Source organism: Helianthus annuus, chromosome 3, assembly GCF_002127325.2.
Source record: "Helianthus annuus cultivar XRQ/B chromosome 3, HanXRQr2.0-SUNRISE, whole genome shotgun sequence".
Taxonomy (NCBI): Eukaryota; Viridiplantae; Streptophyta; class Magnoliopsida; order Asterales; family Asteraceae; genus Helianthus; species Helianthus annuus.
The window spans coordinates 175,428,332-175,443,346 of NC_035435.2; the positions used below are offsets into that span (position 1 = coordinate 175,428,332).

A 15,015-nucleotide genomic window follows, 5' to 3' on the forward strand; every position below is an offset into this window, starting at 1 on the left:
TTGATTTCCTTTTTAGTTGTTAAGGGTAGGATTGTAATTATATAAAAAATTAGATTTAAGTCATTATTTTAATAATTGAATAAGTTACATCTTTCCTAATTTAAATTCATTATCCACATTATGTTTATTTATTAATAAGATAATTATCAAAACAAACAACAAATCACCAGATTTCAATTTTAAATTTTGTTTCAGATTTCAACACCAGAATTCAAATTTGATTTTTAAGATCCACGTAACCTTCATATTTCAACGGTATACACATGTGTACTTGGATATAAATAGAACAGTACACATGTGTACTCAGCATCGTACATATGTCTACAGTAATTCACAGGTGTACATCAACATTCAATACAAAAAAAAAAATTCTGAGATATCACAAAAACAGACCATATACACATGTGTACATCACATTAAAAAGAGGGCAAAATCAGAATACACATGTGTACATCGCATTTAAACAAATAATTATTTTAATAATTGAATTAAGTTACATCTTTCCTAATCCTTGATTTGATTTGTGAGAGATTTATGCAATCAATTTAAGAGGATAATTGATTACTTGATTTGTGAGAGATTTATGCAATCAATTTAAGATTAAAATTACACATATACCCTTTTTGTATTTAATTAAATGAAAAAAAACCAAATAATTACCATCATACCACTCAATTTAATCTCAAGATTATACAAATCAAGGGCACAAATCAGTTCACGCAGTTACTCTTAGGATTTTGTTCACGTTTGAACCTAATATTATATATATATATATATATATATATATATATAGAGTAAGGTTAACATACAAAAAGCCTTATCATACATCACGTAGGAGACAATGGTAACCGTTGGATCAGGGGTATAATCACGCATGGGACCACATAATCACACATGGGACCACATAATCACGCATGGGACCACATAATCACGCATGGGACTATAATCACGCACGTTCTATGATAATAACGCACGTTATATTTTTTGTCATGTATGTTAATGTAGGTTAAGCCCTGATGTACATTATACTTTCTATATATATATATTCTAAGCTAACGAGCTAGCCAATCTTTTGACTTCAACACACAACAAGTATTTACAAATTATGTCATCTCAAGTTACGTTGTCTATTATGCATTGAAGACAAAAAGTGATTAATCATATATAAAGTTTATTAATTGTAAATCGAACATATGACATTATTATCAATTGACATCGCCTACTTGCGCCAGAAATGTTTTCAACTTTTCGTTTCTGCCACTCAACTGTGTCTTCTTTGATTTTCCCCTCAACAAGTTGCTATTTGGCTTCCTCATACCACTTTTTACACAGGTTCTTGAGAGATAATCTAGACAGAGGAAGGGAGAGAGGTGGTAGGCACGATGGACGACCGACGGAGGGCAGCGGCTTACAACGCAGAAGACGGTCTTCATCGTTTTCCTCCGTCACTTGAAACCAGATCCGCCGGCTGTGGCTTCTAGAAGCCATACTGCCGACAGCATCGGCGAACTGAGATAGCGATCCTTTGTCTTTGAGATCAAAACGATATGAGAGAGAGGGAAAGAGGGCAGGGGCGGAGACAAGGCGGCGACTAGGGTTCCGGCGCAAGCTATTACTTCCATCAATCGATTATCCGGTCAGTATTGCTTCTGAATTCGATTCTTAATTTCATGTTTTTGGTAGGTTTTGGTTAGTTTACGGTGTTTCTTTTACTAGATCTATGGTTGCATGTCCCTTCAATGGATAGATTGACTACTTGCACAGTCGTCGGAATCATCTTCTCTCTCCTCCAGTGGTTCCTCCTCTCCAAAGTGTCCCTCTCACTTGATAAACCAGAGTTTATGGAGTCGTTGATCGAGGAAGAAGAAGGTGTTAATGATCATACCGTTATTCAGAACACTGTCTCTAAAGGTAGTTTAGATCTTTGTGATTTGTAGAATAATATTATCATAATTTGTGTGAGTAAATATGATTTTATGAAATTATTTTTGTGATTTTGTATTTTTGTATTTTTGTATTATTGTATTATATATGATGTTTTTAGGCTTAATTATTGGAATATTGTTTGTTTGTTGCTGGAGAAATCTATTCCTCTATCTATGAATTAGGTTCTATGGATTGAAAATCAAGTTGATACTTAATAGTTAATGATATTGTCTTTAAAAATTAGTTTCTATATTCAATACGTTGGTTTGAGATGAAGTTTATGTTTCCTTGAAATTTTGGGATTGATGTGGTGGTATTTGGATATATGATGATAGAACCTGCAACTCTGTTGACAGGATCAAGTTCTACAAGATATGAGTGATCAAGATCTTTATCAAGCACTTGGTGATTTATAATGAAATGAGTTAAAATCCAACTTTGAATGACTTTTGACATGTTCAATCCATTTGACCACTTTCATTTTAGCAAACGTTTTTGAATTTACCAGTTTGACCCACTATAGGTACTTAACCAAACTGGGTGTGTGGGTGATTCGGACTGGTCCGGTCCAGTTCGAAGAACATTACTTTAAACATATTACTATGAACTGAAGTGATTGTGTTATTATCATCTCATTATTTAAAGTCTAAACAATCAGAAAACCACTTAACTTTTTTGTAGTTATTAGGATTTATCTTCATTATTCATTAGGATATGTTATGTTTTTAGTACTTTTTTTGTTTCTTAGGAACGTTACAAATTTCTAAAATTTAAAACACGTTTCTCACAATACTGACTCAATATTCTTGCGAAACGTCCAACAGTTTTGTCAACTGGGAAAATGAAGGTAATACTCCTTATACAATTTATTTGTCGAAGCTCGAAAGCGTAAAGCTGCAGGAGGAAAAATGATGGTACAAAGTATTGATTGGTCAACAAGTCATGGGGTGCAAGTTGGATAGATAGGATACATAATGATCTAGAGATGGTGCTAAAGAAGGCATGTGTGAGATGGTGTTAAAGAAGGCATCTGTGGAATTGCTATCTAATCCCGCCGCATCGCGGCGGCTGCTCCATCTAGTTGGATATGATTTTCTGTTGGCTGCTTAATTTATTTAACAAATTTAGAAGTGGTCATGCAAAAAGGTTATTCAAAAACCTCCTTCCTCCAAAAACTTTTGGCACCATTTTGATGACTTACAAAATTACGTGGGCTCCCTTCAATGGTAGTACACCACAAGCAAAATATGTTCCATTCATACAAATTTAAGACGAAAAGATTCTTTTTTTTTTTTTCAGAAAAGAAAACAAATTATGTATTCATTAACCTCTCCAAATAAACATTATTCCCACACTTTTAAATTAACCTCTAAAAATTTTAGGCTACTATCATTTTTCTAAAAATAATTTACTATGTGTAATACTTTCAACATCACCAATTTTTCTAAATATTATTTACTATGTGTTATACTTTCAACATCACCAAAATAATTAACATGTTATGCTTAGGAGTTTTACATAAAAGTCAGTGTATACTTTTCTTGCATGATTCTCTTCATAAATATTATATTGTAGTTTTCATTACAAACATGAATATACAATTAATCAAATCAATACGACTAATTAAGTTATAATGGAAAGTTAGCATGTCTTGTATTTGACCTAATCAACCAGCTGACTGCATATGAAAGTGCCTGGTGGTGCATATCCCCCCCCCCCCCCCCCTCATAATTGGTTGGATTCCACTTCTATATAAACGAACCCTTTCCATGCAAAATCCTCACCGCAACCAAAACCCAGCTTAAAACACAGCTTCTTTAGTTAAGAGTTTTCACTGCTTTGTTGATCAGATGACGACAACCTTTCCATTTATTGCAACCCTAGTTTCATTTCTTCTACCTCTGGTAGCTGCTTACGGATACAATAATTTGGAGATTACTTCATGGTGTGGTCAAACACCACACCCGGAATCATGCAACTACTTCTTGGCCAATAATCAATATTATTCAGGTCCAGTGATCAAACAAAAACCTGACTTCGTTAAGGCCTTATTAAAAGTGACCCTAGAGAGGGCGCAACACGCTGAGTCGAATACTCGTGGGCTTGGACCAAGATGCCGTAACAAGCTTGAAAAGGCTGCATGGGATGACTGCATTGAGCTTTATGAACACACAGTTGAAAGGCTCAACATGACTGTTGATCCTCGCAAGCCGTGTAACCAATACGAGATGCAAACCTGGCTCAGCACGGCTCTCACAAATCTAGAGACGTGTAGAGCTGGGTTCCAAGAGCTTGGTGTTGATGGCTACATGTTGCCGCTAATGAACAATAACGTATCTTCTTTGATTAGCAATACGTTGGCCATGAATAAAGAAGGAGGATCTCCACCCGATAATTACCAAAAAGGGGGGTTCCCAACTTGGGTGAAACCAGGAGATCGCAAGCTGTTACAATCTTCAAAACCTGCATCTCAGGCTAATGTTGTGGTGGCTCAAGATGGTTCGGGTAATTACAAGACAATAGGAGACGCTATCGCGGCTGCTGCAAAAAGGTCTGGTAGTGGTAGGTATGTGATATACGTGAAGGCAGGTACTTACAAGGAGAATATTGAAATCGGTACAAAGTTGAAGAACATAATGCTATTAGGAGATGGTATTGGAAAAACCATCATAACCGGTAGCAAAAGTGTTGGAGGAGGTGCTACCACTTTCAATTCAGCCACTCTAAGTAAGGAAGTTCAATTACTCACACAAAAATACCATTTTTTTTTATCAATTAACTAAATAAATCTACCATAAGTTATGTGATTGAAGTCAGGTTGACCTTAAACATGCATTTTCTTCAAAAAAGTAACATTGTTAAAAGGGAAAAGAAATTACACAAACACAATTGTACATTATTTATATTACAACATTGATTTATAATATTGTTTTTTTTTTTTATAAAATCAGTTGTCGTGGGAGACGGATTTATCGGTCGTGGCATCACCGTTAGAAACACCGCAGGGCCACAAAACCACCAGGCGGTGGCGCTTCGGAGTGGTTCCGATCTCTCAGTTTTCTACCAATGCAGCTTCGAAGGCTACCAAGACACACTTTATGTTCACTCCGACAGACAATTTTATAGAGAATGTGACATATACGGGACAGTTGATTTTATTTTTGGCAATGCGGCTGTGGTCTTTCAAAATTGCAACATTTACGTCCGTAACCCGCCTAACAAGACAAACACTGTGACCGCACAAGGTCGGACTGATCCAAATCAAAACACAGGAATATCAATCCATAATTGTCGTGTCATGGCCGCCTCAGACCTAAAAGGGGCCACGGGGTCCGTTAAGACGTATCTTGGCAGGCCATGGAAGCAATATTCAAGGACCGTGTTTATGAAAACATTCCTTGATGGTCTTGTGGATACTGCGGGCTGGATGCCATGGAGTGGAAACTTCGCGTTAGACACGTTGTACTATGGAGAGTACATGAACACGGGCCCGGGTTCATCAACCACAAAACGGGTTAACTGGAAGGGCTACCGTGTGATCACTAGTGCCACTGAGGCTGCAAAGTTCACTGTTGGAAACTTTATTGCCGGTGGTTCATGGTTGCCAGCGACCAACATACCCTTCACTTCTGGACTTTAATCCACTCGTTAGATATATTACATATGTAGGTGACATATATTGAATTGGTTATTAGTTGCATGTTTGAAGCTCAAGAATAAGTGATCGGTTATTCAAAAAATCCGACATCATTATACAGCAAGGATTGTATTATTTTTTATTTTTATTGTAAAAGAATTAGTGTCATTCTTTATGGGTTTATTAAGGGTGAAATCATCTGTAAGCAAGTCTCTAATAGTGTATAATATAAAGTGATTGCAATTTAGTTTAACACATGTTTAATTCAACCAAATCATTTTTTATGCTTTACTTTTCACAATCAAATGAAACATGTAATACTAATTGTATGTTTCTTGTGGATACAACACTTTACTTACTCTAACTATTTAGTTTAATTGTATGATTTTAATGGATGTTCTTGTTAAATTTACGCTGCATAAAAACTATTTTCCTTTTATATGACTAGTTTATATGACTATTTTTTAACTGAGACCTTCTGGTTTAGGGCGTTTCAAGACGTGTCCAAACCAACCAAATAAAAGATGGTAAATATGATATGCCGGCTAAGAAGGCTAGAACTAAGCTAGCAAAAAAACCATGAAAAGTACAATGTGACCCAAAAGAGAGAACCAGTGAAATGATACACATGTAAAACCTGGGATAAATTTAGCCAACAGATGAAAACCCGAGGACAAATCAATCGATGAGAGAAAGAGCGGGTCTAAATCCTGGCCATTGGCTAAATTTAGCCCACACTATGCACAAGTCACAATCATATAGACTATAATGCGGGCCCTTTGTAACTCACCATGAGTTTTTGTGTTAATCAAGCCCTAGCCATTTTAGTCTATTGATCTTATTTGTCATCATCAGGCACTTTTGGATATGTCTATTTTTGCAAAGGTTGAAAATCAATGTCTATTTTATTAATTTCACCGGTCAACATCTCTATTTTGGTGACTTTTCATTTTATTTTTTAGTAATTTGTTTTCTCTTGATACCAAGACGGTGTAGTGTTTTTGATATGATATTGAATCAAACTTTCTAACACGTACCAAGCATAAATATATTTTTGTTATTTAAACTAATTGATGAATTAAGTATATTGATGTGTATAATATATTGTGTTTGACAAGACGAACTAATTTGATTGCTTCATTGTAGTGTTATCTGATATTTGATTAATTCAATTAGAGAACATGGTGTATTAATCTGTTTACACCCCAGGTGATTAACCTGTTTATGTGTCGGTGTATCAACCTATTTACCACATTATCATGTAATTTTATACTCATGTCAAAATGACATTTTACATGATATATGCAACAACAACATTCGATCACATACACCACTGTGATCCCAAGTTCTCCTATGTGATCTTGACTAATTATCAAACTAAATAAACTCATATGTACTAGTCACATAAGGTAATTTACATATACTTTCATATGGGCATGTAACTCTCACCTGTACACGTAAACATTTTGTTCACATGTCTGAATAGGTAAGAAAACTCAACCTGAACTAAGCTAGCATGGCACTACTTGCTAATTAGGTAGCCAAACCAAAAATCATTGTACAAGCCTCGTCTAATCCTATGTGGAAAGACGCTATGAAATGAGTTGGTACATCATGAAACCTAGAGTTAGTTTCGAGATCGTTGAACAAGCCTTGTCTAGCAGATGGACGTTAGTATTGCAATTTTTGTAATGACATTTGGATCTAGGTGGGTTATATGGATCAACCTACAGGTTTTAACTAAAAACTTTCCTAATTAGGTTTGTTAGTTAAAGAAGGCAATCTATGGGTTGAAACAGACACCTAGAGCTTGGTTTGGGACGATCTATGAATTTCCGAAGCATAACGGTTTTACACCAGCTGAGGAAGACAAAATCGCCATTGTTCATGTGTATGTGGACGATCTGATTATCATGGGTAATTTGGTGAATGTGGTGAATCAACTCAAAACTAATTTGTGTACTCGTTTTATTTTTCACGAAGGACTTAGGTAGATTGAAACACTTCATTGGTTTAGAACTTGAGTATGAGACAGATGGGGTTGTACATACTCAAAGCCGGTGTGTTGTTGATGAAGTTTGGAATGGAAGCTTGTAAGCCGATGAAGGGTAAGAGCTAAAAGATGTTACTATGTATTGACGTATTCTCATTTATCTAACTATGAAGCGACCATATATTACGTATGTTGTTGGGATTTTAACATGTCTGTTCAAGCTCAAAGGAATCCGACAGTTAGTGTTACATTTTGTGAAAACTAACCCTAGTTATGGAGTTAAGTATAAGGGGGAGCCTAAGTTGGAGTTAACTAGATTATCTGGTGTGACTATGCCATAGTTCTAGAGTTCTGGATACGAGACGTTGCACTATAGGGTATATATTCTTGATTAGTTCAAAGTGTTATTACTTGGTGTAGCAAAAGACAACCTACGATGTCACACTCGACTACCGGGGTTGAATATTGAGTAGTGACTACAAGAATGTGTGTGGCTTGTTTGATTGTTAAAGGTGTTGAACCTAGTTGCAAACGAAAAAGTGGTTATGTTTGGTGACAATTTGACTTCCATATTATTGGCCAAGAATACTAGAAAAAAAGCATATATAGGTTGCACTTTCACTTTATACGTGAGAAGGGATTGAATGGTGAAATTGATATCAAGTATATTAATACTTTGGATTAAGCGACTCGTGTATTCACAAAGAGTTTGCCTAAAGAAAATTTAATGAAGTTATGTCCTCTTTTAGAATGAAGGAAGAAAATATAGATTGAGAGTATCCAAAGAGAGTGATGAACGTGACAATGTTTATGAGGGTGGTATGGTTTAATCTCGTGGGGTGGCTTGATGGAGATCAGGAGATAACAATTAATTTAAGTTAGTATTATTTTATTTGAGTTAATTGCTCGGATGGTCCCTGTGGTTTCAACTTTTTTCACGTTTAGTCCCCACCTTTTGAAAATAGCAGGTATGTTCCCTATGGTTTGTCATTTTGTTACTCGGATAGTCCCTGAGTAGATGTCAGTTAGTTTGAAAATAGCAGGTATGCTCCCTATGGTTTGTCATTTTGTTACTCGGATAGTCCCCAGAGTAAATGTTGGGGGACTATCCGAGTAACAAAATGACAAACCATAGGGAGCATACATGCTATTTTCAAAATGTGGGGACTAAAATTGAAAAAACGTGAAACCACAGGGACCATCCGAGCAATTAACTCATTTTATTTTGTTTATTAGAATTTAGTTTTATATTTATCTAACTTGTTTCCTTAGCTATTGAATAGGTATCACAATTTGAGTAGAGTCTATTTTTGTAAGGATGTCTATATAAATCCACATTAGGTTTCAGTTTACTTTGATTTCGTCTGTTGATTTGACTAATAAAACGAGCCGCCGGGACAATCTTTCTTGTGTTCGTGAGATCGAGTTAGTTATTTTCCGCCGACTCCACTTCGTTTTGTTTAACAGATTCGAACCGATATTATCCGCTCTGACGAACCGAACCGAACCGAACAGATACCGATAGAATACGCCGCAACACGCGAGGATTCTCACCAGTTATTATAAAAAAAAAAGAAATATAATTTGTTAAGTTATTAATTTAATTAAAAAAAAAAGGCAAGCTGATCGACAACGCCCAGCAAATCAAGACTTGCTAAGAATTCACTCCATCAAATGATATGCATAAAGACTTCCTGGTTGTGTATTACTTTTTAAATTTTATTTAATATATAGCTATCAATTTGTTTTCTTTAATTTCAAACACTATGTGTGTGTTATATAAAGCTTTTGAGGATAATAATATCAGGTTTTTGAACCTTTCAAACTGGTTTCAAGTACATATATTCTAAACTAAACGAGCTAGCCAATCTTTGACTTCAACAAATATTTACAAATTATGCATACGTATTTATAGTAAAGATTCTATAATTATCCAAGATTAAAGAGCTGTTGTTTTTCTGTGATCTGCAAATTCAGTGGACATGACGACATAACGTCACTTTCAATTCGAAAGCGGCTTAATTCTAATTAGACTGGAAGGTATGGGGGCCGGCTGAAGCCCGGCTTGGCCCGGCGCCGGACCCCCACACCGCCCCCCTCACCCGGCTTCCATCTCAACCGGCGACCCACAGCCGGGTCCGCCGAGCCCACTTTTTGAATTATAGCCGTTACAAACGGCTCTTTTTAATAAAAAAAAAAATCCTTTTTTTCTATAAAATCACCTATTTTCAACATTATTTCCCCACTTTCAACCCAAAACCCTCTCACTTTTATACCAATTTCTCCCCACTTTTATAAAAAAAATATCTTTTTACCCACAATGGCTTCTAATCCTTGGTGGCCCTCGTCTTCGGATGACGAAGAGGAGATGTTTTTCGCAAACGCTGTACTACGGGCGGGACAGATTCTAATCGAAGAGGAAGAGGAAGAGGAAGAGGAAGAGGAAGACTTCTCGTCTGAAAATGTTATCACCAGACGAATACGCATTAACAGAGACCGCCAAGGTTTTCATTACAAAATTTCATTGTCCTTATTTTTTTTAACTCGAAATTATGAAGGGTTTACAACGTTACAAAAGTGTACTGCGGCCATTCGACAACTGGCGTACGGGACAGTGGCCGACGCTTTGGACGAGTACTTACAGATGTCGGCAAGAACTACGCGGGAATGTTTGTATCGGTTTTGCCATAATGTGGTGAAACTGTATAGCAAAAAATATTTGCGGAAACCAAACGCGTATTGTCACACCCCGATTTCCACGTGTCTCACCGGTGGGCCCGGTGGGGGATTACCGTGACGATGTTGGCAACAATATAGTCAAACCACACAATTATATAATGCACAGCGGAAGCTTAAGATAAATATATAAACTTCAACCTCTGGTTGTAATATCAAATGTATTACAGAAGTTGAATATATCCACAGCGGATCAAAAAGTAATAAATATTGTTCATTCAGATGCAGCATCGAGTTTGCGAGACTATGTACGATGCTTAGGACGCCTATACCAGCCCATTACGTATAGTACCTGCATTTAATCTTTTTGGGGAAAATACGTCAGTTTACACTGGTAAATACATTCAACTGACACATTTGAAAATGTTTATTAAAATTGATTTGAATGCACAAGGCACAAACTCTTTTATAACTTGGGAAAATTAAAATAAAATCTTGTGAACGTTTTACATGTTCTTTTATGCGTTCAGTAGCCCGGGTCGTGCCGGGTTAAAGATTTATAGACACACCACATTGCGTAAAACCGTAATATAAAAACCAACGGCTATGTCTTTTAATTTAATGTCGACACTATATACCGGGTGTACGCCTACACCGGGATGTCGATGGTCGTGGCCATTTCGTAAAATGATGCCAAGGATATCCGGGACAACGGTCATTAAACCCCCCAAAGGCTTTTAAGAAACAAAACTGTTTAAATGAGCCGATCATATTATTTAATTAACCACCTAAGCGATGGAAGAATATAATGCTCAATCAAGCGGTATTAATATACCGTAACCCAAGCCCATATAGGGGAAATAAGTTAAAGTATTTACCTTTGCAAGTATATTTCCTTAATTTGGATTAAATCACCGATAGCTTTTACTGGGGCTCCTAATCTGGAACGAAGGTTTTAATTAACCTCTTAGAATCCTAACGAGTCTTTATAATGGCCGTAGCCTAGACCGGTTGGTTCCGATATATATAGATATGGTTTAATCGCGCGAAAAGGCGAAAACCGAGAATGGAGTGTGATTCTGACCCAAAAAGTTCAGAGACTTGTTTTATATGGGTTTATGGTTCACACTCTGGAATTTGGGGTTCAAATAATATAATTTGACCCGTATCGGCTAATTTATGAAAACTAGTTTCATAAGCCGAACCGTGCGCGCAATAGGCGAAACGGTTAACCATGAGAGTCGTACGCTTATTTCCTACGTCAATATGCCTTAAAGAAGTTGTGGTATCAGTAGGATACCTTCCGTGATGCCCGTAACGAGTTTTAGTTAATATTACGCCCCGTAGGGACTTTTCGGTCATTTTAAAGTCTTTAAAAGGGCTTTTCGAGTTCTACAGGAAATCTGAGTTTCCCGAACAGCTTATAAAGCTTAAAATACTTTATTTATTATTTAAAATCAGTAGCAACTGGAATCGGGTCAAAAGACCTTGTAGAACTCATGTTTTGGCCGAAAAGGGCATATTCGGTATTTACCGAACCGTAGCCATAACCGCAGGTTATGAGCAAGGTAAAAATTATTAAAAATCTTTAAAATTCCCAAAATATTATTTTAATACAGTGGGTAAAAGTTTTTGTGACGAAATCTTGGGTTAGATGGGCGTTATGCTAATTGCGCCGTTAATTACTAAAGTTTACTTTAAATGCGCCATTTAGCATAACTCTCATTCTAGACCCCGGATTGACGTGAAACTTTTCGGACATGCTTATAATTTAATAAGCAAGGTTATGGTCCGTTCACGTGTCCGAAATACTCGTTTTATTTTCAAAAGGCCGTTACGGTCAACTTTTAGGCGATTAACGGAAACGCGTAAAAGACTCGGATAACTCATGAACCGATCACAGAGGTTTATACCATCATGTAACCTGGTCCTAAGAGAGTCCTAGGGTATATCTATACCTCATTAAAACGGGTCAGAACTGAAGTCAATGCAAAAGTCAAACTTTTGCGACATTCGGCTCCGAACCGGTTCAATATAGCAAATGGTCGATTCAAACGAGCGCAAACAAGTTTATATACTTAATATCATATTTTATGAGTGTCAAAACAGGTTTCTTAGTATGTACATTACAGATTATGCATAAATCGCTAAAATAGCTTTCTGTTGACTTTTTAACCGCACGTTTGACTCGATATTTGACATAGTTAGAGTGGTGATCAGGGGGAACCCTTTTAGAGGTTTATTACCCACATAATTACCTACTCAAAACTACTTTTGATCCGTCATAAGACTGATCTATTACTGAGTTATTTTAAAGTCAAACCGTATTTACGACGGTTTGGTTTTTAGCCATTTACTAAGGAAATGTGTAACCACAAAGGGTTAGATCACTTACAGAAGTTGAGTCTTGCTTATAGAGCAGAGATGGATGCTTGGGAGCTTCTTAGAATGATCAGTAATTGTGTTTTGAGTTGTGTGAATGTTGTAACCACAACATGGCCTTTTATAGTGAAAAATGAACCCCAAGATCATTCCACATTGGCCTATACTGATCATGGATCATGGGCAGGTGTCCCTAAGGGATATGGGTCGAGTAGGGGGCGCCCATGCTCCATTAATTATGTGTATGATCGTTCACAAGCTCCAAAAGGCAAGAAACTATAACTTTCTGCATCTGGGCACTTTACGCGACCCGCATGGAAGTTCCATGCTTGTTTAATGCGGGTCGCCTGATATTCAAATATCAGGCGCGTAATTTAGGAGGCTCGCGGCCCGCCTCAACTTATCCCATAACACAACGCGGGTCGCGAGAGGTCAGATTTCCAGAAATTTTAAATCTTTTGTAATGATTATCAGAATCCGGTAATTAATAACGAAATCTTTCGTAATGATTTACCTGACCTTTCGGGTTTGAAGGGGTAACTTTGCGGTTTGGCCCTCGGTTATTTACCGATAGGGGCCTCGTGTTATTTACCCGCATTATAAAGTCCCCGGTTAGTTTATTAATTATTTGGAAAGCCTTAACTTTCACTGTTGACGCTTTTAACCCTTCTCATACGAATTTGAGTATAACTCTCTCGTTTTAAGGCGGAACTTCGCGGGATTTATACAGTATATTCTAGTGAGCGTATAATACTGTTACGAAGTCTTGGGAACGTTAAAGGGTCACTCAGAGGTATAATTAAACATGTTGACACAGTTAACCCCTGTAGCTCGTAATCTCTCACTTTCTTCCGCGTTTCGCTTCCGTACGATCTATGATTTATTCGTTTGAAGGTACAAGCGTTATTTAGGGTTACTATACAGTATATTTACCCTTGTTGACATTTATAACCCTCGAATTTATATACTTTCAAGGTTTGTCAAAATTAGTCCTTTATTTATTATAGATGCCACGTGTAATCAAATGACACGTGTTAACACATTATTGGACACAAAAATTCGAGGTGTTACACGTATGATGTTCAACAGTTGTACCAAGCTCATGAAGCAAGGCACGGGTTTCCGGGAATGCTTGGTAGCATTGATTGTATGCATTGGGGGTGGCATAATTGCCCGACTGCGTGGCGCGGCCAATATACGCGAGGTGATCACGGCTATCCAACCGTGATACTTGAAGTTGTGGCATCACAAGATTTGTGGATATGGCATTCTTTCTTTGGTCTCCCTGGTTCACTCAACGACCTCAACGTGTTATACCAATCGGCCATCTTTACCGACGTCGTTAATGGAACGGGACCGGACACACGTTTTACAGTTTCTGGGGTTGAATATAGACGTGGGTATTATCTTGCTGACGGGATATATCCGTCTTGGTCTACAAGTGTGAAGACTATTCCATATCCCGAGGACGAAAAACGGAAAAAATTTGCCAAGCGTCAAGAAGCTGCAAGAAAAGACATCGAACGTGCTTTTGGTGTCTTACAAAAAAAATGGGCCATCGTTGCACAACCGGCACGTGCGTTCACCCCAAAAAGGTTGCGTCTTTGTATATACGCTTGCATTTTGCTCCATAACATGATTATTGAAGACGAAGGTCGGGCGATTTGTGAGTATGATGAGAATGCATCTTGGGGGAACACTGTCCCGGTTGATCCCCCACAACAGGATTTAAACTCGTTCTCGCTAACAAACGACTTCACGCATGCAAACCTTCAACAAGATTTGGTAGAACATATTTGGAACAACGTTAACATGGCGGACGGTGACGGAGCCGGAGACGAAGACGAAGACGAGTAATGTGTTTGTTTTAAACTTTTAAATCTAGTCTTTTTTTTTTCAAATTTTAGGTAGCGTAATTTTTTATTTTTTAGGTTATGTAATTTTTATTTATGTTATGTAATGGATTTTATTATCTTCCTTTATGTAGTATTTTTATTTAAATGTTGAATACTTTTTATAAAAAATAAAAGTTAAAGAAATAAAAGTTAAACAATTAAAATGAATTAAACAATAAAAAATATGTGGTGGGGCCCCATCCTCCATCCCCCTCCATCTTCAATTTGGCTCATCCCTCATGAACCGCCTACGTGGAGGCTCATCCCCATGGGGACGAGCCAAACCATACCCACTAGTCTTAGAGATTGAAAGACAAAAAGTGATTTATTTGAAAAATCCACTAGAACATATATAATAATATTCAAAAGTGGTTGTAGGTTATTCAAAAACCAACCTCCTTCCTCCAAAAACTTTTGGCATCATTTTGATGACTTACCAAATTACGTGTGCTCCCCTTCAATTGTAGCTAGCACACCACATGCAAAATATGTTCTATTCATACAAA

General features: G+C 37.0%; 2 protein-coding genes across 2 annotated transcripts; both read left to right on the forward strand.

The window, feature by feature from the left end:
• Positions 1 to 1,739: 1,739 nt before the first annotated feature.
• LOC110931114 (pectinesterase 2) lies at positions 1,740 to 5,566 on the forward strand. Its single transcript, XM_022174521.2, has 4 exons — positions 1,740 to 1,911; positions 2,045 to 2,071; positions 3,811 to 4,653; positions 4,878 to 5,566. The coding sequence occupies exons 1-4, from the start codon at positions 1,740 to 1,742 to the stop codon at positions 5,564 to 5,566; spliced, it is 1,731 nt and encodes a 576-aa protein (XP_022030213.2).
• Positions 5,567 to 9,876: 4,310 nt separating this feature from the next.
• On the forward strand, positions 9,877 to 14,471 carry LOC110932667 (putative nuclease HARBI1). The gene is made up of 3 exons (XM_022175987.1): positions 9,877 to 10,060; positions 10,115 to 10,206; positions 13,704 to 14,471. Exons 1-3 carry the CDS (start codon positions 9,877 to 9,879, stop codon positions 14,469 to 14,471), a joined length of 1,044 nt encoding a protein of 347 aa, XP_022031679.1.
• Positions 14,472 to 15,015: the final 544 nt, after the last annotated feature.